The sequence below is a fragment of the Panthera onca genome, chromosome A1 (assembly GCF_046562875.1).
Source record: "Panthera onca isolate mPanOnc1 chromosome A1, mPanOnc1 haplotype 2, whole genome shotgun sequence".
NCBI lineage: Eukaryota > Metazoa > Chordata > Mammalia > Carnivora > Felidae > Panthera > Panthera onca.
In genome coordinates, this window is record NC_138339.1 from 31,654,827 (window position 1) to 31,679,707 (window position 24,881).

Sequence of the window (24,881 nt, forward strand, 5' to 3'; positions counted from 1 at the left end):
AATAATTAAAGTAGTATACTGTTAAATAGAATCCTTCTCTAAAAGTATTTATAAATGCAGTATCCATAGCTGTTCAGTTCAATACAGACCTTAACAATGGAACCAGTAATGTAGATATTACAAATGCAAAGATGTGCTATGTTTCTAATTCTTGCAAATTACTTGCCCAAGAAAGCAATATTCTCTCACCTCTGGATTGACTGCCTGTCTGTAATGAACCCTTAAAGAAGAGAAAAACCAGTGTTTTCACTGATCAAAGAAAGAGTAGTTGTAGCATCACTTCTTAAGAATGTTCTGACAGATTTTTCCTTCCTTCCTTCCTTCCTTCCTTCCTTCCTTCCTTCTTTCCTCCCTCCCTCCCTCTCTTTTTTCTTTCTTTCTTCTTTCTTTCTTTCTTTCTTTCTTTCTTTCTTTCTTTCTTTCTTTCTTTCTTTCTTTCTTTCTTTCTTTCTTTTTCTTTCTTTTCCATGTCTGTGGCTTACAAATTAAATAGGAGGATTTACCACATGGAAGGGAAGAACAGTGAGAAAATAGGGATGTAGAAGAGTCAAGACATATAGAAGTTATATCTGAGTTTTCTTGTCTAATTAATCATGAAAACATGGTTATTCTGGCTACTTTCTAGAATTTCCTCCCTCCATGCCCCTCTTATCAAATTCAATCAATGTTTGCTTAAGTTGGTTAATTTTTACATCTATTGAGAATTGAAACCATCTAAGCTCTGCATACTCAGTAGCCACAGGTGGACTTTGCTTAGAAATCTGAAGTTACAATCTTCTCTTTGTTTGCCTGATAATTAACAACAGATAGTTTGGAAATTCCCCTGCTCATCCACACCCTAGGTAACTAATTTAAACAGTATGTATCTAAGCCCTATTGTGTTGGAGTGGCTGTGTTCTGCTATTAAAAAAACTCCACCCAGCCCTGAAATGCTGTCTCATGCAGTTGTGGGTACAAGTGATAAAATTAGTTTCTTTCTGGTGAATGTCCTCTGGTGATAAACTCAACTTAACTACTTGTCTTTCAAAGTTGTAGTGATAAAATTGCTGGTGGTTTTTGGATGATGTTTATACATTCACACCTCAAAATGTATTTACTCAAGTTAAACCTCCCACGTATCTACCTTATTAAAATGTTTTCACCATATTTCACACAAATTCTTTCAGCTAAGTATCTGTCATAGATCAAATTCAGCAGATGTTTATTTCAGTTCCACTTCTTTTGACCTCTGCCAGGATTTACATAAGGGTTGAATTTATTGTTGGCTTATCAGTTTATGAAGCTCAAATTTGACTATAGAAAAATGATTCTGAGCTCCGGTTTTATAATTCCACTAGCTGATGTTAAAAACCATATGGTAAAATTCTAAAACATTTTAATGAAAGAAGTTAATTTTTATTGAATCAATATTTTTAAAGAGGATATAACATTTTTGGGAGAAAGTGGGCCTTCTAAAGCAAAGTTTCCAATATGAAAAAAAAAAAAGAAACATTCTATAACTGCTTTTTAAAAAAATTTTCCTTCTCAAAACACTTATTTTGACAAGTTTATTTTGAAGGTGCTTTGCATGTTTTACTTACAAAATAAATAATTCAGAGAAATTTTGCGTGGCTTTTGTTGTGTGACAGGCATTATTCTGAAGATATTCCTACATCAGCCTATGTAATCCTTACAACAACCCTAGTAATAGGTATAGTTATTCATCCCGTTTTTCACAGAGGGAGAAACTGAGGCATACAGAGGGTAAATTGTTCAAAGTCACATAGCTGAAAATGGGCAACACTGAGATTCAAACCCAGGAAAGTCCACTTCCAGATGAGATTGATTTTCAACTTTTTCACTAGAAGTTTACCCACTTCCATGTAGAATTCCTGAAATACTGGGTAAGACTTGGCATCAGTGATCATTAAAATGGGTGAGTGGGACACGAATAATGCAAAATTGAACTAGATATTTGAATCATTTGCGGGAATTTATTTATTTATTTGAAATCTTAATTTATGTATTTTGAGAGAGAGAGCACGTGTGTGAGCAGGGGAGGGGCAGAGAGAGAGGGAGAGAGAATCCCAAGCAGCCTTCTCACTGTCAGCACAGAGCCCCACTCTGGGCTCAATCCCACCACTGTGAGATCAGGACCTGAGCCAAAATCAAGAGACAGATGCTCAAACAACTGAAGCACTCAGGTACCCCATCATTTGGGGGAATTTAAAAGATAAAAGAACCTGAGCCCTGCCTGAGCTGAATCAGAATCTTTTGGCGAATGGCTCATGCAATTGTATGAAGTTTAACAGGCAATTGCAATATGCAGTCAGGCTGAGAATCACTGGTTCAAACCTCTTTAGCTAAGTCTTAGTGCAGGAGATCTCAAACTTTTTTATGCATCAGAATCACCTGGAGGGCTTGGAACACACAAGTGGCTGGGTCCCACTCCTAGAACTTACTTAGTCAGTCTTGGGTAGAGCCCAAGAATTCCCATTATGTTCCCAGGCGATGTTGATGTTGCTGGTTTAGGGAGCATACTTTGAGAGCTGCTGTCTTAATAGGTTGGGATAGGAGTAAAAGGGAGAAGTGGAGCCCTGAAGACACTGAACTAATTCTCCCACTAGCTCATCAACCCTGGTGATGACATATTTCTTCCACTTTGTTGATTTACCCAATGTCACTGATCAAGGATGAAGGGAGAGAGGAAGAAAGAAAGATATGAAGCTAAAGGGAAGTGAGGGAAAAGAGAAAGAGAAGAAGAATTAAGTTCTGGTCAATAAATTAAAGTTTTGTGGCTCTCTCACTGACCTAACCTCATGTCAGTGATAGGTAGAATATAAAATGAGAAAATTTAAAGATAAACATTTCTATATCAGAAACATAAGGCTGTGAGTGAGACTAGTGGGCAGGTAAATTGGGCTGTCAGTTCAGGTTATGAAGACATTTGTTACTTCAGCCCTATAGGGTAACCTGAAAGCCAGAGCTAGGGTCACTCTTTGAAACCAAGGGCAAGGACAGATATGCTTTTTTTTTTTTTTTTTTTTAGTTATTCAAGCTTTATATAAGGAGACCAGATGACCTGCCACTAAGAATTGCCTTAGGATAGAGCAGCAGTTTTCAACTGGGGGTGATTTTAATAGAGTAATAAATCATGGTGGGGGCATTTTGTAATACCTGGAAATGCTTTGTATATTGCCACAATGAGGGGGGCAAGGGTACTACTGACATCCAGTGGGAAGAGGGCAGAGATGCTATTAAATATGCCACAATTCACAAAAGTGCTGATTTGAGAAACCCTGGGGTAGACGCAGTCCCAGAACAGGAACTGGGCCAAGATGCCAGGTGACTTAGTAATGAATATTCCCAATATTACTGTGAACCTGATCACATGCCAGTCGATATAGACCTGGCTCTGGGCTGGAGTCCTCAAGAAGAAGTAGTGGAGAGAAGCACAACACTAGGGAAGGCAGTTCGGATGAAAAAAACTAACCAACTGAGAAAACCTTTTCAAAATGGGTCTACAACACAAAATTCCAAAATATGGGAAGAAAAATATTAATAAGAAATAAAACCCTAACAAAAGCAACAATTAAATATGAAGATTTAATCTATTCAATTAAAATAGTAGAGCAATCTGAAAATGACTTTGCAAATTCACAAATAATTAGGAAACAAATATATGAATAACATCCATAGGAGAATATAAGAATATTTGAAACAAATTAGGTAGATATTAGGTAAAAACAATTAATTCAAAGTTGGAAATGAAAACTTAATCATGGAAACAAAAATTCAGTATATGGGATAAAACATGAATTGGGCATAAATAGGGTGAAAAACTACCCTGGCTTGTCTGAGCCTTAGAAATTTCTGGGGCATAAGACTTTAGTGCTAAAACTGGGAAAGCACTGGGCAAGCTGAGAAAATTGGTCATCCTGGACACAGGTGAAGAAAAACTTAGTGGATTGAAAGATGAAGTTGATAAACTGACTTAGAATTCATCACACAGAGACACAGAGATAAAAAATGTGGAGGATAGCATGGGACTTTTATCTAATAGAGATTCTAAACAAAAACAAAAACAAAAACAAAAACACCCAAAAAACCCAACCAACCAACAAACAAAAACTAGGAAGGACAAAATGATAGAGTAATTGTTTTGAGGAAATAATAGCCAAGAATTTTGCAGAATTGAAAAAAGTTATTAGGCTTTAATTCAGGCAACTACAGCCTGTGGGCCAAATTTAGCCTGCCACCTGTTTTTATAAATAAAGTTTTATTGGAACACAGTCATACCCATTTGTTTATGTATTGTCTGTGGATGCTTTCAGACTACAGTGGTAGAGCTGAATGGTTGTGAGAGAGACTGTAAGGCTGCAAAGCCTAAACTATTTACTATTTGGTTCTTTATATAAAAATATTGTAGGCTCCTCATTAAATCAATATGCTGAGTACCAAGCAGGATAAATAAAAATAAATTCACATCTCTATGAAGTGTAGTAAAGCTGCAGAACATAAAGATAAACATCTTAAAGGGAATGACAGAATCTCACCTACAGAGAATGACAGATTTTACAGCACAATTATACCAACAATAACAAAAGTCGGAAGCCAATGGAATAAGTCTTTAAACTGCTGACAGGGGGGTGCCTGTGTGGCTCAGTTGGTTAAGTGTGATTTCAGCTCAGGTCATGATCAGGTTTGTGAGACGAAGCCCTCCATCTGCTGTCAGTGCAGAGCCTGCTTGGGATTCTTTCTTTCTCCCTCTTTCTCTGCCCCTCCCCTACTCTCTCTCTCATGCTCCCACTTTCCCTCACTCTCTCTCTCTCTCTCTCTCTCTTTCAAAAATAAATACACACTTAAAAAAATAAAGTTCTGAGGGAAAGTAACTATCAATTTAGAATATTTATACACAGGTAATCTATCACTTAAGAATGAAGTAAAAATGAAGATGTTTTCAGTCACACAAAGAGCAATATACATTGTAGTATATAATATTCTTCTTCCAAGTGGGTCCCCATCTCTACTATTACCCTGAATGCATGATGATTATACATCCCTACATGTCTGTCCTTTCAGCTGAGATATGTGTGACTTATTTTGGTCAATTAAGTGTGAGTGAAAATGACACACATCTCTTCCAAGAAGAAGTTTTAAGAAGTAGGAATAGGATTGGAGGATTGTGTTCAATGAATAATCACACTATTTTTAGGTTCCTGTTGTGTTGGGGAGAATAATAATGGAAATCCTCAATAACTGTAGAAATTGTTAGATAGTAGGCAAGAGTGTATATATTAGGGTAAAAGGATATATGAATCCACAGCAGATGAGTAAGACGTAAGACACAAACTTGGAACTTTATGAGACATATTGACCAGTATGACAGAATCGGGAGCCTAGAAGTGGAGTCACTATATATGGCAAATGGACATATGGCCAAGGAGGCATTAGAAAGTGGTAGGAGAAAAGAACAGACTAAAATAAATAGTACTAAATTGGTTACCCACAAGGGAATATATTAGATGACTACTTCACATCACAAGTATAAATAAAATCTTGATGATTAAAGCGAAAAGGGAGAGGTTAGGAAATAGCTTTACTATTTGGGAGTGGGGAATAACTTCTTTAAAAGGACATCAAAACCAGAAATGATAAATGACTTATTTTTAAATTTGTTAGCATTAAGATGTAAAACTTCTCTATAAAAAAGAGACAACAAAAAATAAAGAAAAAAGAAGCCATGGGACATAAAATTCACAATGCACACAATTGACCCATGATTAGCGCCTAGAAATGGGTAAAGATTTTTGATAAATCAACATGAAAAGACGATCTATGAGAAAATGGACAAACCATGTGAAGAGGACAAACCATGTGAATAGTCAATAAACTTAGGAAAACATGTTTCATCTTAGTAATAATCAGGAAAATTAAATCAACAATGAAATGGGGTTTTACATATAACAAATTCTCAGAGCTCTATCAGTAAGCCTGACAAACTGATATTGGGGATGATATGGATTTATTAAATCCATCAATCCTTAAAGTAGGCTCCACGCCCAGCATGGAGCCCAATGAGGGGCTTGAACTCAAGATCCTGAGATCATGACTTGGGCTGAGATCAAGAGTCAGGTGCTTACCCAACTGAGTCACCCAGGCACCCCAGGGTGAGATGTAAATTGTTACAATGACTTTGGAGAACCATTTGCTATGACATTCAATAACCTTGAAGGTGCCCATTCCCTTTATGTACAAACATACTCATTCTAGTATCATTTGAAATTGAAAATAATGACAACAAATTAAATGTTGAGAGTCTACATGAATGAATTGCAATATAACTACATAACAAGTAAATAATTTGAACCAGACCTGCATGTGACCAAATGGATACATCTTGAAGACATACCAGTGAGAAAAAAGCATATGCAGAAATCATAAGCAAATGAAACCAAGCAAAACAGTTCTATATATTATTTTATAGATACAGGCAGATGAAATAAAAACATAAAAACATGGCAGCAGGTGAGATGCTGCTTTCAGAGCAGTGTCCCTCTACTGTTGGAGGGAGGGACATGGAACTGGGAAGGAGAAAAAGAGAGATTCCACTTTGTCTTTTTCATTTTTTTTGAAAAGATGGCAAAATGGCAATATTATGGCAGAATGGTAATATGCATGAGATCTGGGTGGTATGTGAGAATTTGTTATATGATTTGTTTCATAACATACCATAATATTTTATTTTACGTTTTTCGTGCCATAATATTTTAAAAATGAATGACATGAGAGGACAGAGAGGGCAGATGGGATGCAACTTGGAAAATTGGGGAAGTGATACTGAAGTTACCAAATCAAGAGCTGGAGTCCCACACCCGCTTGCCTTAAGAACAAGGCTGCAACACATTTAATGTATGCTAAAATGTGCTCCAAGAAGTGACTCTCATTTCCTCCTATGGGTCTTGATGTGTGGATGAGAAAGATCCTTTAGGATTTGAACTCTCATCCTTGACTTAAAACTTGCTTATCATAGCACAGGATTTTTTTTTTTTTTTTTTTTTTTTTTTTTTAACACACCAAGCTAGATTTTGCTGGTGTGTCTCCTTTTGCAGAAGAAGAGGATACAAGCCAGGTAGTGGAGTTGGGGAAAAACATGTAGAGGTGAATGGATTTCCGTTTGGGGGGTATCAGCATATTATTCAGGCCCCTCCGGCTTATGCAATAAGAAAAAGAATCACATTGTACTTGAAAGGTGAGGGTTGGAACCCTAGCTCTTAAAGGGATCCTTCTAGCTCACTTTTTATGTTCTCTGATTTCCCTGGGACACCAGCTCTCAACTGGGCTTTCACTAAAGCCATCCAAATTATCTGAAGGCCCCTAAACCTGTTTCCTTCAGAAACCCTACACTATTTATTCTCTAACTTGGCTGCATTCAAATTAGAGCCAATTTTAAAGGATGAGGGAGAAAGTCAATATTTAAGCCCAAGCATAGTCAAGGCTGCCTGCAGAGTACGAATGTCACTTCAGAAGTAGCCCTCTTCTCAAAATGTAAACCAGATAACGGCACTCACTCCTTTGCTTAGGGGTCACCAATGACTGCTGGGGTGAACAACCTAAGATCGAATCCCTGGGCTGATGCCTCTTCCTTAAAACCATCTCTTGCCACTCTTCTCTTGATTATCCTCTAGCCATTCTGGCATTTTTGCCAATCCAAGCTGTCCCCTGTCTCACATCTTCTGCACCTGCCATTTCTACTGCTTGAAGTGGTTCTGACTGCCTCGTTTCCTGTGTCCTGCTCATTCTTACTGTTTGGTGCAGCAGTTCTCAACCCTCACTGGGCCCCACCTCCCGCCTCAAGGTTTTCTTGTTTGGCGCCTTGGGAATGGGTATGACTTGTAACTGCTCAAGTGATTCTAATGTGCAGCCAGAGTTGAGACCCAGCGCTTTGGTTTAAATCTCACTTTATCAGGGATCAGAGCCCTAAAGAGGATGTCTCCTTTCTATCTTCTATCTCAGCTCCTATTTACCTCCTTCAGAAGTCACTACCAGGTATTTCATGTGTTTACTTTGATTAACTTTGATCTATCTCTTCTACCAAACTGTGGTTCTCCAAGTGCCTGGGTCAGCAGCAGTATCTGAAAACTTATTAGAAATGCAAAATGTTAGGCCCTGTCCCTTACCGTCCGGGTGATTCAGATGCGTGCTAAAGTTTGAGATCCACTGCCCTGAGTGGAAGCTCTAGGACCCAGTTGTGTTGTTCACCCCGCATTCTGATCCAGCCAAACCCCAGCCTGGAGTAGAGGCTCAACAAATCTTTGTTGAAAGGTTGTGTGGGTGATAGCACATTTCTTTTGTCAGTAGCTCACATGTCAACTGAAAGTTGAATGAAAGGAGCAAAACAAGCAAACACACAAACAGAAACTGCAAAACCGATCATTACTCCATTTCTTAAACTTCCAAATGTATTCATAAAAGATTTTTTTCCTCACCCACCATCAACATACAAAAATTTCTGCATTAGATATCTGTTCCACCTTTTTCATCCAGAAAATTAAGCAAATTGAAATGTACCTAAAATTACTTGTCATAAAGATGAGTTTACCCTATTTTTTTCATTTTCACCATGAGGTGAGATAATTTGTCTAAGTTATCAAGTCAATTTCCACAGGGGCAGCTGTTGAGAATTAGAATTCTGTTGCCATGTCCTTCCACTTCTAAAATGTGGAATCACGTACTAAAGAACATGGGCCAACTCTATGCCTTTCTTGAGTAGTGATGTGTATAAATGAATATATTGCCTGTATTACCATGAAGAAAGAAAAATAAGAAACAATCTAAATGTCTAACTATATGGAAATGATTAAATCATGGAAAAATGATTCATCATTAAAAATGATAGCATAACTCAGATATTATTCAAGATATTTTAAATAAAAAAGCAGGCAAGGAAATGGCTTATAAAGTATGATAGCACTTATAGAAAATCATATTTATAAAACATATTTTAAAATGATGAAATTCTAAAGGATTTGTATTTACTTCACAATGATCACCCCCAGGTGTTGAAACCACAGAAAACATATATTGTTTCATTTCTGCAGATCTATATTTCTAAGAAATTTTCTTTAACACTATGTGTTACTTCTGTAATAGGGAGACAGTAAACCCCTAAGAAAACATTGCTTATATATTGCACCAAATACACACTATCCAGTTAAACTTTTTTTTTTTTTTTTTGGTGTTATTCATCTTGTTTCCCCTGAAAAAAATCTAAATACCTCGGTAAATATCACTTATTTTGGGAAAGGCTATCAGTAATTAAGGTCAAGCATTCTTCTCAGAATCTGAAACCTAAAGGCCCAGTTGGGAACACTACAAGAACTTGTAAGTGCCATCTTGACAGGTGACTGCTTTCCTCTAAGAGTGTGGCTGCAGGTAGGATCCGTGTGCCACCATTTCCTCCATGGCTGCTCATTCGTCCCTGCTATGAGTCCATAACTCTGACCCCGTCTCTTCTCCTCCATGGCAAAGTTACTATCTCTCACCTCTGTAGTTCCCCATTCTGGCTTGAGAGTTTCCAGACTTATAAACACATCCCATGAACTCTTTGCCCTCTCTATCTCAATGCCTGCAGGGCATTCCCTTCCCCAACTGAGTAGCTGCAGGAGTCATTGTCTCAATCCCCCTCTTTTCACCAGGGGTTGGCAAAGGAAGCAACCCTCTCCCTTATGAGAGAAGGGATAACTCCGTCTCTAATCTTCTGGGAACTGGGGAGTGGTGGAAGGGGCGTATGGGATAGAAAGTTAGCTCTCCTCTAGACTCTGGGAGCATAAGAACACTACATGTATGAGAACACAGGCCATTTTTACAGAGAAAAAATAGGAAACTGCGTAGCACAATACCAACACTGCAGTTCAGCTACATCACGGGTTAAGCTAGTTTTTATAGTACAGCTGGGAACCCAGTCACTATTTTAAATGTGCTCCAAATAATGAGCTTCAATTAACTTTGGGAACACAACCTGTCCCTAAGGTTTAGACTATTTGGGTTTTGTTTGCTTCTCTTAATTAAAATAACAAAATGCATTTTTAAACTAAAGAGCTCCTTTATAAAATCCACAGTGTGGTCAAAATGGCACTCATCGTCAGCAATATTGCCCAACATTTATCATTGGGGTTCTCTTCTGGGACCCAAAATGCTTATAATAGGAAACTTGCCTACATTACTGATTCTGGCACCTAACTTTCTTAAAGTGGCAAAGACAAAGAATGCAGCTTTTCTTTCCGTAAGTCATAGCCTTTCCTCTAGTCTGAAGGGTAGAGTCAGAAAGGGGAAATCCTGAAGCCACAGACACTCAACTGGTATAACACTCAGCAGTTTTATTTGCAAATGGAACAATGGGTCAAGCAAAAATCCCAAAGGCTTGGAGGACCTGGCTAAGAATCATCCCTACCCGTTTCTGCCCTAAGTAGAGAAGATGAGATGTCTGCCAGGAGACCAGGGAGAGTCATAAAATCTATTACTTACCATTTTATTGAAAAGAGTTGATATGCCTGACACACGGCGCCCCTGAAGATGCTGTAACTCGGACAGTGAATGTGCAAGTTAGCTTTGCAGAGTGCACTTCCTATTTTGAACTGTGTGGTCTGTCCAGCCTTCACACATTGATATGTAAGGTTTATTTGCATGTTATCTCAGCCCTCAGAATATTTGTATAACTGGCCAGGTTTATCAAGTTATTATACTTTAGTAATATGAGAACAGGTATTGGTGAAGTTCTGAAGTCCAAAAGATGACATGGAATTTTTAAAGAAGTGCCTGGATATTAACTTTTGTGTACACTATTAACCTGTTTAATATAGAATCTGTATTTGTGAATCTATCTATCTATCTCTATCTATCTATCTATCTATCATCTATCATCTATCTATCAAAAAAGGACACAATCTAAAATGTTAACAGTGGTTGACTTAGGTCAGTTTTATTACAAATAATTCTTGTTTTGTACTTTGATGAATTTTTGACTTTTCTATTTTGAGTATATAGTACTTGTTGAAAACATAGCTATAATCTTAAGAGGAACAAAAGGAACATGATAATTTTAATCAACAATCCCAAATGTATTTAACTCTATCTTACCAATATTTAAATGGTAGAGCTATCTACCAGCTTCTCGGATGGCATTCATTAAAAATATAGCCATATGCCAACCTAGCTTCATTGTTAGGTTTTTTAGCAATTTTTATTAGCATCAGATGGCTTAATCCCTCATGCTGGTAAATTAGATACTTTTAAGGCATGGTGTTTGATGCTGAATCCCATCGATTATCTGTAATACCTATCTGAACACATTCTGCTACACACATTTATCACCTTTATTTTGAATATGCAGCCTGACTCTAAAACAATTTCAAGGGCAGAAGATCATCTTTGTTGCTTCTTGAAAAGGGAAAGCAACTTATTCCTTAATTTTGGGTTGCCAATTTCTAGATCTTTTTGTAAGTACCCTACCTTTTTGTAAGTACAGCATTTACCTAGTAGAGAGGCACATTTTTTTCACTTGATGCTAATACTGATTACCACCATGAGAACACAAATCCTTTATTTAAAAAGACGTTCCCTAGTATTTATTCTCTAAAATGGGAAATGCCTTTTCACACTCAAGATATGCTTAGAAATATGGATAGAATCATTGCCAGGACAAAGCATGAAGACAGAGCAGGGGGCAAGTTCCAGGGGTGGAAAAGAACCTGATACTGCCTTGAAACCTGCAGGTATTTTAAAGAGGGAGTGATCAGAACCTATGTGGGTAGGCAGGGATCTGAAATTGCAGTCAGTGGCACACAATAAATGCTCAATGAATAAAAGGAGGATCAAGGTAAGACAGGTATAGGAATGAGGCATGCTTTTAGATATAAAACATTTGTTGGCAGAAGGCCTTGAAACGGAGACATTCTTTAGCCTAACCAGAAAGCCTTTTATCTACTATGTGCTGAAACAGAGTTTTTTTTTTTTTCAGTGCAGGTACAGTGTAGGGTCTAAAGCAGTGGTTTTCAACCTGGTTGCCCATTAAAATCACCCGGAATGCTTTAAAAAATCCCAGTTTTCTGGCTTCACCCCAGACCATCAAATCAAAATCTCTAAGTTTGAGACACAGTCATCAGTATTTTTTAGTTTCCGGGAAATTCCATGGTGTAGGCAAGCCTGATCTCCAAAAGGACGAACAGATGACTCATGCCAGCAAGATGGTGAACAGCTCACCAGGCAAGCCTTGCAGACAGAAATGATCTTGATGTTCTGACATGGTTTACTACTAAGTTGAACAACATATTTTCACCATGCAGTACATAATAATTACGTATTCTTGGTCATTCCATGATTTTCCTCTCTGTACCAGTAAGTTGGACAAAAATTGTATCATGAACAGAAATCTAGAAATTTCCCTTAACGATGTAGCAGACCGGACAAGTCTCTGATTAAGAGGACTTTGAATTTCAATTCATTCATTTGAATTCCATTTCAATTTGTACTTATTTCCAAACGATAATTAAGGTAAATTTTAGTTGTTATTGACATAAATTCAGCAGTCTGTCAAAAATATATGTTTAAGAGACGTAATTTGACTAAGAAAATAAAAGGTAAGGGCTGAAGCTCCCAACCATAACTCATAGTCCACCAAGGAGTTTTAATTTTTTTACTTAAAATATATTTCAAGTATCACATATGTGAGTATATTTCCTGTGAAGTGAATTAAGGACCGAAGGCCCTGAGCAGGAAGGTGAAACAGGAAATGCAATGAAGATGATGGACAATATAGAGATACCATCTAAAGAAGATAAAGTTCTATTTTCCTGGTATGGGCACTGCAATTATTTCTGCTAGTGAAGGGCAGAAGTAGCTCAGAGGATGCAAGTCGTTAGAATTCTCTAAATACTTAAGCATGCATTCTCTTTTCATAAATTTGCATTCTACAGGACAGTTTTTGTTCAGGCAATGGTAAAATGAGTCTGCCATTTTGGTATTCATTGAAGGTGATGGCTAGGGGGAGACAGTGAGGCCCAACAATGTGGGGTGGGTCACAGAAACCAGCTTCAGTTTTCTTTTTTTTTTTCAAAAATTTTTTTTTTAACGTTTATTTATTTTTGAGACAGAGAGAGACAGAGCATGAGCAGGGGAGGGACAGAGAGAGAGGGAGACACAGAATCTGAAACAGGCTCCAGGCTCTGAACTGTCAGCACAGAGCCCGACGAGGGGCTTGAACTCACGGACCGTGAGATCGTGACCTGAGCCGAAGTCGGAGGCTTAACCGACCGAGCCACCCAGGCGCCCCACCAGCTTCAGTTTTCAAAGTCAATTTACAAGATGATGGAGGGAAATAGCACTCACAAATTTAGCTAACACTACTTACTGATTATTATTTAAAAGCATTGTCAGTGTTGTCTCTATCAGTTTCTAAAAGGAGCATGGTCAAAATGGTTAGCGGAGAGGGTTACAATTGCTTACACTCTTACACAATTTCAGCTTTATAACCTGAATGGCTAACATTTTAGAGAAGAAACAAATGATTACTTACTTTATGTGCTCAACACGAACATGCCAGGACAAGAGCCTGAGATAGGAGAACAGAGGGATGTTGAATCTCACCTCTTCCAGGAAGCCTTCTCTTCTGCATACTCACTCTTCTCCCTCTTTTTCTGGCCTCCTGCAGACTGCACCACAAAATGAAGCTCAAAATGGATATGTTTGCCTTTTATGGTTCTCCCATTGTATCGGCTGCATTAAGTTTGGCTCCCTAATTAAATTTCAAACTCCTCCAGTGCGAATTGATTTGCATACTTCCTTCCGTCATCCTGAGATCCTAAGGCAACTTGGATTTTTCTAAACCTGTTTTTTGGGTTCATGGGTTCCTTTCAGAATCCGATAAAAGCAGTATACAGTATGCACACTAATTCTGCATGCGTACAGCCTCCCCTGAAACCCATTGCCTAAGAGAAGCTGTAGGAAAACTCAGGGCCAAAATATCATCAGACACTAGGAGATGGTCGCTACATGAGTGCTCTGTGATGATGAAATTAAAGCACAGAAAAGCTAAGTGACCCATCGAGTTTCCAAACTGGGAAACTGGTCAGCTAAAAAACTTCATTACTTTGTAAACTTGTCTCTTTCGAACAGCTTGCATTTGAGCTTGCCAGCAAAGAACAACTCAAACTCACAAAATAGATTCATAGAAATTCAAGGAAATTCTAGTCCCCCTGTTTGGCTAGATATGGAACAGCCAAGTGGAAAATAGCAGGAAGAAAGTGGGATAAGAACAGGCATGTTTAAAAAGGGTGTGCAGGAGGAAATGGGCAGTTCCTTGATTTGGCTTATTTCTCTTTCACTTTTTGTTTTGAGAACAAAATGCATTTTCACTCTTGTACTTTATATTTTTGATGAAAACAGGCTTTAACCCATTCAGAACATTAATGCTCTGGAAGAAGTAACTAATCAGCTTTAGTAAAAAAATGAACTTATTCTTCAACAGAAAAGGAGTTCCCACTATATTTCAACAGGATGAGTAAATTGTATTTAAATTCAAGAAGAGCAGGAAAGAATTTTCTTTACAACTTAAACCCAACCCCAGACAAACGTTTACTGATCTCTAAGACAACTACTGAAACAGGACAATGGAGAAATAATCTAAGCTTTATTTAAGGGGTGTTTTATCAAACCAACTAACTTGGAAAGCAAAGAGACAAAGAATAAAGTTTATAGAATTCTATGTTATATATTAATTTACTTATGATTTCCTTTTGCTATTTTGGCTATAATTTTTATCTTACACTTTCTTGGGCTCTGGGGGCTCATAAGGCTCTTCAGGGTCTGTTGAGTCTTGTTGTTTTCTATTCATGGCTCTTCCTATTCTCTTTTCATGGCTTCTCACCTCTTCAGTCCTTATATAGTCTTCTCGGGGTGGAATCTAAGTTGTAATCCTATTATCTCACTAGGTCTCCAAGACAAAGAAATTCAACTGACATCATCAAATTGCACACTCTCGTTGGGTCGATCATTGGGCTTGATCATTTGTTAGTAATAATTTGAACTTTAATGAATGAAACAAAGGTCATACATGAAAAAATTGATCTATTTCTCCTTTTGTCCTTTCTCATTCTTTCATTCATTCATTCATTCATTCCAGTTTCCTTCCCCATTATTAGGATAGGCCAGAAAAGTTGGAAAATGAACAGATGTGCCTTGGGATTTCACAGACTCAGAAAAGATGACAAAGGGGAAAATAAATCTCTTTGCTATTCCTTGAGTTTGTATTATTTCCCACTGTCAGTTGATTGCAGGTATGAATATATGCACTCATTTTCCTAGTTTGTTGTCTGTTTAATTTTAAAATAGGAATATTTCCATTTTGGTATAGAATAAATATTGGTGAAGCTTTACATTCTTTTTTTTCTTTTTTTAAATACCTTATTTAACAAATTAGTATTTGCCAGGCAAGAAGACTACCTAAATACAAAATTATCTGTCCTAATATAAAATTAGTCAGACCTGGGTGTAACCTAGTGACAATTTTTCTTTTGATCAGAGGAATATAAATGCTTCAGTTTTAAATTCTATAGTACCATTTGGAAATTAATACTACTGTTTAGTAATGTTATAAGGAGGACTTAAGAGTATCTATAATGTAGCTATGAAACAAATTTATTAGAACATAATTTGTGAAATGATTCAATGTCATCCTGACCACCTTCTTCTTTTTCTTTTTTAATCCCTTGTAGGCTGATGGACTCTATTAGGCTAGGTTAAAAAATATCACTGATCAATAAATACTGGGAAAACTATATATCCAGAAAGCAAAAGAATGAAGCTGGAACCTTACCTTATACCATATAAAAAGTTAACTCAAAATGGATCAAAGACCTAAATATAAAACCATAAGGTCCTAGAAGAATAATAAACATAAAACCATAGGGTCCTAGAACAATAAAGAACAATATGCTGGAAGATATTCACTAAGTGAAATAGATGCAAAAGAACAAATGTTCTGATTCCACCTCTATAAGGAGCCTGAAATAGTCAAATTCAGAGACAAAGGATAACAGTGGTTATCAGGGCAGAGAAGGAAGGGAATGGAGAATTACTGTTTACTAGGTGCAGAATTTCAGTGTGGTATGATGAAAAATTCTGCAGATGGATAGTGGTGGTGTTTGCACAACAATGTAAATATACTTAACACCACTGAACTGTACATTTAAAAATGGTTAAAATGATAACTTTTATGTTGTGTATTATGTCACAATAAAAAAAATAACTCCTCTAAAAAAAAAAAATCACCGAGCCCACTAATTATTTAGAGGCAAGTACTAAGCCATTCTGCCATAAAACCTTATTCTTAGTTTTCAGATTTAATCTTGGCTTTTTAAATATCATAAGTTAGAGTCACAGTCAGAAGGATTTGTATCAATAGCCTTGCATGATAACAATAGCAACAGCTACTGTTTATTGTTTGTCTATAACGGGCAAAGGTCATTATATGCATTACCTCAATAAATTAACCCAAAAATCCTATGAAGGGAATATTATCACCCCTGGGCATATCTTGGGTTTGGAGGTTTAGTAACTTGTCTCTTGTTAAAAAGCCACACCACTCCCTTCTCTTGAACCATTTCCCTGCTCTTAGCATGGCAGTGGGTAATGAGCATGAGGTGTGGATGGAGAGGCTGGGGGGCTGGGGATGAGCGGAGAGATAGATGTTTGTGAATTCATTATATATGTGTGCCTGTGTGTGACTAAGAGAGAATACTTTCATTTCCTTTAAAATAAACCTAAGGGGAGCCATTCAAAGGGCCCTGGGGAGACAGTGGTGTAAGGCCAGGGTAAGGATGTTGACCCACACCTCAAACACTTATTAGTTGGCAGGTATATGTTGCTGCCTACCAGGTGATCAGTAGAATGAATAAGCTACCTGAATTTTGAGTATAAAAAGGGATAAGTGTAAAAACATAGTGATTCTCTGAAGCTTCTTTTCCCATTGGGCCCAAGGGAATATGAGTGCCCATCCAGTCCTCTTGATAATGGCTGGAGTTCAAGGTAATAATCAGAATGTATGGCCTGAGCTTCAGAGGGCTGTTTCCCCCCTGTGTTCCTTTCCTTGAATTTGTGGTGTGCTCCCTCAGTAAACACGTGGGGGTGGGGATATACCATGCTCCATCTGCCTGAATCAGGTGATACTATGCCCCATCCGTGTGCCTGGACCAAGCTCTGCCTTTCCTTCTCAGGAGTCTGCTTTCTCACAATCACAATCCAGGCTGAGCCAAGTAAGGCCTGCCTGGCTGCCTGAGGTCCCTATCTCTCCCAGTTTCTGGTGATTCTTCCCCAGTTAAGTCTAGAGACTTTCTTCTAGGAGCTGATGCCTATTGGGTAGTTTCTGGTGTCTCAATGGTGCACCCTGCTGGAAATGCTTTACCAGATAAGTCACTTTTGAAGGGAAGCTGGAGGATCTCAGGATCTACAGGGAACTTGCTCTCCCCCGCCCCCAACCATTTCCAATAGAAGGGGCTCTGACAAATCATTAAGCTGACCCTAGGGAGTCTGGTTGGGGCTCAGCTCATTTGTTGTTTGACATTTATAATTCACAAGAGTGCAAGGAATTCTCAGTAGTTACTATGATAATTCCACTTAATCCAGATTCTCTGCAGCAGAAATCCTCTCAACAGTGAATTATCTAACAGCTGAGTTCAGTATTTGCATGCGTTTTACAAATCCTAATTCTTTCTGATTCACCTAGATTCTGGGGATAGGGAACAGGAATTCTTTTGAGCTCCCATGGCTATTTTCATATTCTTTAAAAAATTTTTTTTTAATTTAATTTTTTAAAAAGTTTATTTATTTATCGAGAGAGAAAGAGAGAGCACAAGCAGAGGAGGGACACTGAGAGAGGAAGAGACAGAGAATCCGAAGCCGGCTCTGCGCTGTCAGTGTGGAGCCCTATGTAGGGCTCAAATCCGCATGCTGTGAGATCTTGACCTGAGCCAAAATCAACAGTCTGATGCTTAACTGACTGAGACACCCAGGCACCCTATTTTCATATTCTCATGGGCCTGGAACTTCTATTTTTAGAGCTCTATCTCCATATCACACCAGCATATTAAAATGCGTCCCATATCCCAATAACCTTTTTTCTTAGTGGTTTAAAAATTTTTTTCAAAAATCATTTTTAAAAGTTTTGGTTTTGAAATTATTTGCAAATAAATAATTTATTTACCATGATCTTTCAGTAAGTATGTGCATTCTGAATTTGTGCAAAGCGAGAAAAACTAACAAATTTATTTATAAATGCTGGAAATGTTTATGAACAATAACAATGGAGTTGACATGATATTATTTATGTTTATTAAATATTTATAAACTTTGATTTTACTTTTTACTTTGTATTTTGAGTATTTTTTTTATTTTATTTTTTTAGGAGAGGGAGTATGTCAGACTTTTTCAAAAGCTCTGAGGCCTTAAGGACCACACTATATAATGGATAAAATCGTAAAGCCAGTTCCCTTAATCACTTTCTTATGTGGGCAGCCTTACCTTATACAATTCATAAGGTTAGGTATTAAGTTGGGCCATATGAAATTGCTGGGTGTTTGTTTTTTGTGGGTTTTGTTTTGGTAAAATAAAGTAAAATGGCTGAACAAGAGGCAATTTCACATGATGTCGCTTAATTGTTTTTGGTAACAAAAACAATACACTTCTTCCCTCAGAAACCTAAACTGGAGAGCTAAAACTAACAGTAGCAGAGTGCTATGCCTGCAGGAATTACTCAGTAAGTTATTTGCTGAGTGAATGCACGTAGATACCAATCAATGACCCAACAAGAAGCAACTACGTACACCAGAGTGAAATTGCATGTTACGAACTTAGGGGTAATGGAACTGGTGGAACATATTAATCATACAAAGCCCTTTGGCAATTACTTTAAAAACCAACACTCTCTTTTTAATTTAATTTTGTTTTGTTAGCAAGAGATTGGCATTGCCTGTGGGAGAAAGCAGTTCAGGCATAGTTCACTGCTGACTCCTCATCCAGGAATGAAAAATGGAAACATCATAGGAGTTTAAGGAGGAAAAGAAGCATTGTGGATCTGAGAGGAGATTTCAGAGGCCAATAATATGTTCATGTTGCTTTTCATTTGGCAGTAAGAACTATCTCCAGGGGCAGGATCCTTAATTGGAAAGTCCTGGTGGTTTTACTTTCCTATGATCCCAGGGAAGCCAATAGCTTTATTTATTTGTCTTTTGGCTGGCAAGCCTAGAGAAAGCAAAGAATTATCAAATCTTAATGATTAATAAGACTTCAACTTTGGGTCCATCCATCTATCCATCCATCCATTTATTTATCCCATTATCTGTTGTTACCATTATGTGCCAGATACCGTCTAGGTGCTGGAAATAGAATGGGGTTTAAATTATAAGACACATTTCCAAACTAAAGAGATATTCATCCTGTGTAGGAAGATTAAATGTCACTATTTCTGGAAAAGCAAAGGGAAAGTGCTCAGGGAGCACAGATAGAGAACTGATTCCTTGGGAAATTGGAGATTTCACTGGAGAGATGTTAATTGTTCTGGGTCCAGAATAAAGGTTTATGACCTCGGCTATAGACTAGAGCAACCAGAGGATAGAAGGAGAAGGGGAAGAAGAAGAGGAGGAGGAGGAAGGGGAGAATAGGGAGGGGAAGGAGGGATGGGGAGGAAAGAAGAATGAAGAGGAGGAAGAGGAGGAGAAGGTGAGAGAGAAGGAAAGAAAAAAGAATCATGCTCCAGGAAGGATCCACCACAAAGGTTCTGGTTTAATTGTCTTAAATGGACATCTGTTTTGTTTTTGGTTTTGGCCTAAGCTAACCAGGTAAATCTAGTGAGGATTAGGTTGAGAACCACTGGTCCGGAAGGAGTAGAAACACACAAGGTGAATGAAGGGGGTGGGGGAGGGGGGTGGATTGGTTAAGGGAGAAGAAAGTTGGAGAGCATTCTATTTTAAGTATATAGTATGTTTAAAAAAGGTGATGTTTGGGAGGAGCCAAGTTGGTGGAACAGCATGGAAGTTTTTTGTTTGTTTGTTTTTTAACATTTATTTATTTTTGAGACAGAGAGAGACAGAGCATGAGCAGGGGAGGGGCAGAGAGAGAGGGAGACACAGAATCTGAAACAGTCTCCAGGCTCTGAGTGGTCAGCACAGAGCCAGACGTGGGGCTCGAACTCACAGACCGTGAGATCATGACCTGAGCCGAAGTCGGATGCTTAACCGACCGAGCCACCCAGGCGCCCCAGCATGGAAGTTTTTTGTGTCTCACGTCCATGAAATACAACTAGACCAACACTAAACCATCCTACACACCTAGAAAACTGACTGGAGGATTAACACAGCAATCTACACAACGTGAACCACAGAATTCAACAGATACGCAGCACGGAGAAGTGAACTTGGGGAGTGAGAAGGTGCAGGAAGGGAGGTGCTTTTGTGAGTGGAGAGAGGACGGAGACTTGGGGGTAGAATACAGGAAAAGCACCCCTCCCCAAAAGCAGCTGGAGAGAAAGTGGAAAATTCAAAACAGCCGCAGGGACTGAACTAAAAAGGGAGAAAGGAGAAAGGAGAGGGTTTAAATTCCATTAAGACTGTAAACAAGGGGAGCACAAAGGCTGCAACTCCGCAGCTCCATACCTGGTAGTGCTCTGGTGGGAAGGGCGAATCCCCAGGAACAGAGTGGGGTCCGGGAGGTTCTCAAGCCACACGGGGAAAAGCGGTTCCACTGCTGTAAGGACATTTGGTAGAGACTGTTGAAGCCACCTGGTCCCAGCAGACCCTAGAAAATGGCCACATTCGCTGGTGCTGGAACAAGGTCATTAAGAGTGAAGCCTGGTACCAGATGTGTGTTGTGATTTTCCATAATCTCCGAGATGCTGCTGCTACACTGTCTCGCAAACATTTTCTGGGGCGGGCTGGCATGTGGCTGTAGTCTCGGGGCACCAGCAGCAGCAGGGTCCAGCAAGCGTTCCTGGGTGCAGCCAATATTCCGCCATTGCTCAGTGAGACCCTCCTGCAGAGGGGCGGAACGGGTCAAAGCCGCAGTCCTTCACAAGTAAGGGGCCGGGGAAAACAGCCGCATCTGAGACAAAACCTGGGAGAGAGGTACTGCCTGGGGCCTGGTCACGGAGAGTGGAAAAGCGGAGAGTGGAAGAGAGCTGAAGACGGAGGACTAGTGCGCGATTGCTGACCCAGAAGAACAGACTGGGTGGCTGGGTGGCGCCATTTTTCACCGCTCCCGCGCATGCGCATGCGCACCGATGAGACCCACAAAAATCCACCCCAGTAGGCTAGCAGCGCCATCTAGTGGAGAACGGAGCCATACACTGAGCTCGGCCCAACTGGGCCGACTTCGCTCTCAGGAACACAAGTCTTACCACCGGCTTAGTTTATGGACTATAAAGCACTACATAGACTGACTTCTAGGGGAAAATGAAATAATTTCAGTCCTACTTCAATCTGTTAGCAGGTCCATCTATTCAATTTTCTTTCTTTTTCTCTTTTCACTTCTTTTTCTTGAATACAGAAAGAGAAAAAACTCATTTTTATTTTCAATTTTTATTAAAAATATTTTTCTTTAATTTTTATTACTATATTTTTTACTTTTATATAAGTTTGTTCAAATTCTATTTTACTTCCATTATTTTGTTTTAGTCTACTTCAGTGTATTCAACTTTTCAAATTTTCAAACGATTTCCTTTTCTTTCTTTTTTTTTCTTTTTTGTTTCTTTTTCTTGAATGCAGAAAGAGAAAAACTTCATTTTTACTTTCAATTTATATTAAAAATATTTTTCTTTAAATTTTTACTATATTTTTTGCTTTTATGTAATTTTTTTCAAGTTCTATTTACTTCCACCATTTTATTTTAGTCTACTACAGTGTATTCACTTTTTCAAATTTTCAAAGGATTTCCTTTTTTTCTTTTTTAAAATCTTTTTTCTCTTTTTCATTTCTTATCTTTTTCTTGAATACAGAAAAAGATTCATATTTATTTTTAATTTTTATTAATTTTCTTTAATTTTTTGCTACTTTTTCTTTACTTTTGTGTATATTTTTTCAAATTTTATTCCCATCATCTCATTTTAGTCTACTTCAGTGTATTCATTTTTCAATTTCTCAAATGATTTCCTTTTTGAAATTTTTTAAAATTTTATTACTTTTTCTTCCCCCCCTTTTTTTCTAATCTCTAAAACCACTTTCAACACCCAGACAAAACACACCTAGAATCTAGCATCATTTATTTGATTTTTGTGTGTATGTGTGTGTTTTTAATTTTTTAATTTTAATTCTTTTTAATTTTAATTTTTTTAATCTTAATTTTCCTACCTCATTAATTCCTTTTTCCCTTCAAAATGACAAAACGAAGAAATTCACCCCAAAAGAAAGAGCACGAAGAAACGACAGCCAGGGATTTAACCAACACAGATACAAGCAAGATGTCTGAACCAGAATTTAGAATCATGATAATAAGAATACTATCTGGAGTCGAAAATAGATTAGAATTCCTTTCTGCAGAGATAAAAGAAGTAAAAAATAGCCAGCATGAAATAAAAAATGCTATAACTTAGCTGTAATCACAGGTAGATGCAGCGGCGGCAAAGGTGGATGAGGCAGAACAGAGAATCAGCGATATAAAGGACAAACTTATAGCAAATAATGAAGCAGAAAAAAAGAGGGAGATTAAAGCAAAAGAGCACGATTTAACAATTAGAGAAATCAGCAACTCGTTAAAAAGGAACATCAGAATCATAGGGTCCCAGAAGAGAAAGAGAGAGAAATAGGGGTAGAAAGGTTATATGAGCAAATCATAGCAGAAAACTTTCCTAACCTAACACAAACTTCAAAATCCAGGAGCACAAAGGACCCCCATTAGATTCAACAAAAACTGAACGTCAAAAGGCAGACCTATCCACAGAAACTTGGCAGGCTAGACCAGAAAGGAGTGGCAGGGTATATTCAGTGTGCTGAATCAGAAAAATATGCAGCCAAGAATTCTTGATCCAGCAAGACTGTCATTCAAAATAGAAGGAGAGATAAAAAGTTTCCCAGACAAACAAAAATTAAAGGAGTTTGTGACCACTAAACCAGCCCTGCAAGAAATTTTAAGGGGGACTCTCTGAGGGGAGAAAAGATGAATATATATGTACATATATATATATATGTATATATATATATATGTACATATATATATATATATGTACATATATATACACATACATATATATATGTACATATATATACACATACATATATATACATATATACACATATATATGTACATATGTACGTATATATATACATATGTATGTGTGTATATATATATTCCAAAAGCAACAAAGATTAGAAAGGACCAGAGAACACCACCAGAAACTCCAACTCTACAAGCATCATAATGGCAATAAATTCATATCTTTCAGTACTCACTCTAAATGTCAATGGACTCAATGCTCCAATCAAAAGACATAGGGTAACAGAATGGATAAGAAAACAAGATCCATCAATATGCTGTTTACAAGAGACCCACTTTAGACCTAAAAACACCTTCAGATTGCAAATAAGGGGATAGAGAACCAGGTATCATGCTAATGGCCAACAAAAGAAAGCTGGAGTAGCCATACTTATATCAGACAATCTAGACTTTAAAATAAAGGCTGTATCAAGAGATGCAGAAGGGCATTATATCATAATCAAGGGGTCTTTCCACCAAGAAGACCTAATAATTCTAAACATTTATGTGCTAAATGTGAGAGCACCCAAACATATAAATCAATTAATTACAAACATAAAGAAACTCATCAATAGTAAAACCATAATAGTAGGAGACTTCAACACCCCACTCACAGCAATGGACAGATCATCTAATGAAAAAAATCAACAAGGAAACAATGGCTTTAAATGGCACACTGGACCAGATGGCCTTAACAGATATATTCAGAACATTGCATCCTAAAGCACCAGAATATACATTCTCCAGTGCACATGGAACGTTCTCCAGAATAGACCATATACTGAGACACAAATCAGCCCTAAGTAAGTACAAAACGATCGAGATCATACTGTGCATATTTTCAGACCACAACGTTATGAAACTCGAAATCAACCACAATAAAAAATTTGGAAAGGTAACAAATACTTGCAGACTGAAGAACATCCTACTAAAGAATGAATGGGCTAACCAAGAAGTTAAAGAGGAAATTAAAAAGTATATGGAAGTCAATGAAAATGATAATACCACAACCCAAACCTCTGGGACACAGCAAAGGCAGTCATAAGAGGAAAGTATATAGCAATCCAGGCCTTCCTAAAGAAGGAAGAAAGATCTCAGATACACAACCTAACCTTATGCCTTAAGGAGCTGGAAAAAGAACAGCAAATAAAACTCAAACCCAGCAGAAGACAGGAAATAACAAAACTAGAGCAGAAATTAATGCTATCAAAACCAAAAAAACCCAGTAGAACAGATCAATGAAACCAGAAGCTGGTTCTTTGAAAGAATTAACAAAATTGATAAACCACTAGCCAGTTTGATCAAAAACAAAAAGGAAAGGACCCAAATAAATAAAATCAAGAATGAAAGAGGAGAGATCACAACCAACACAACAGAAATAAAAACAATAATAAGAGAATATTATGAGCAATTATATGCCAATAAAATGGGCAATCTGGAAGAAAAGGACAAATTCCTAGAAACATATACATTACCAAAACTGAAACAGGAAGAAATAGAAAATTTGAACAGACCCATAACCAGGAAGGAAATCGAATTATTAATCAAAAATCTGCCAAAAAACAAGAGTTCAGGGCCAGATGGCTTTCCAGGGGAATTCTACCAAACAT

The 24,881-nt window shown here is 37.7% G+C and overlaps 1 protein-coding gene across 4 annotated transcripts in view; it reads right to left on the reverse strand.

Annotated features, from left to right (window-relative positions):
• Positions 1 to 14,205, reverse strand: part of FYB1 (FYN binding protein 1) — a 161,895-nt gene extending 147,690 nt beyond the window's left edge. For 2 of the 4 annotated variants that reach the window (XM_060637637.3, XM_078445104.2), the window contains exon 1: positions 10,507 to 10,628. In XM_060637637.3, the coding sequence (XP_060493620.2) occupies positions 10,507 to 10,509 (3 nt within the window). In that variant the 5' untranslated portion in view covers positions 10,510 to 10,628. Of the gene's footprint in view, positions 1 to 10,506; positions 10,629 to 13,552 lie in introns of those variants that run through there. The other 2 variants (XM_078445107.2, XM_060637630.3) reach the window with 2 other exon arrangements.
• Between the last annotated feature and the right edge of the window lie 10,676 nt (positions 14,206 to 24,881).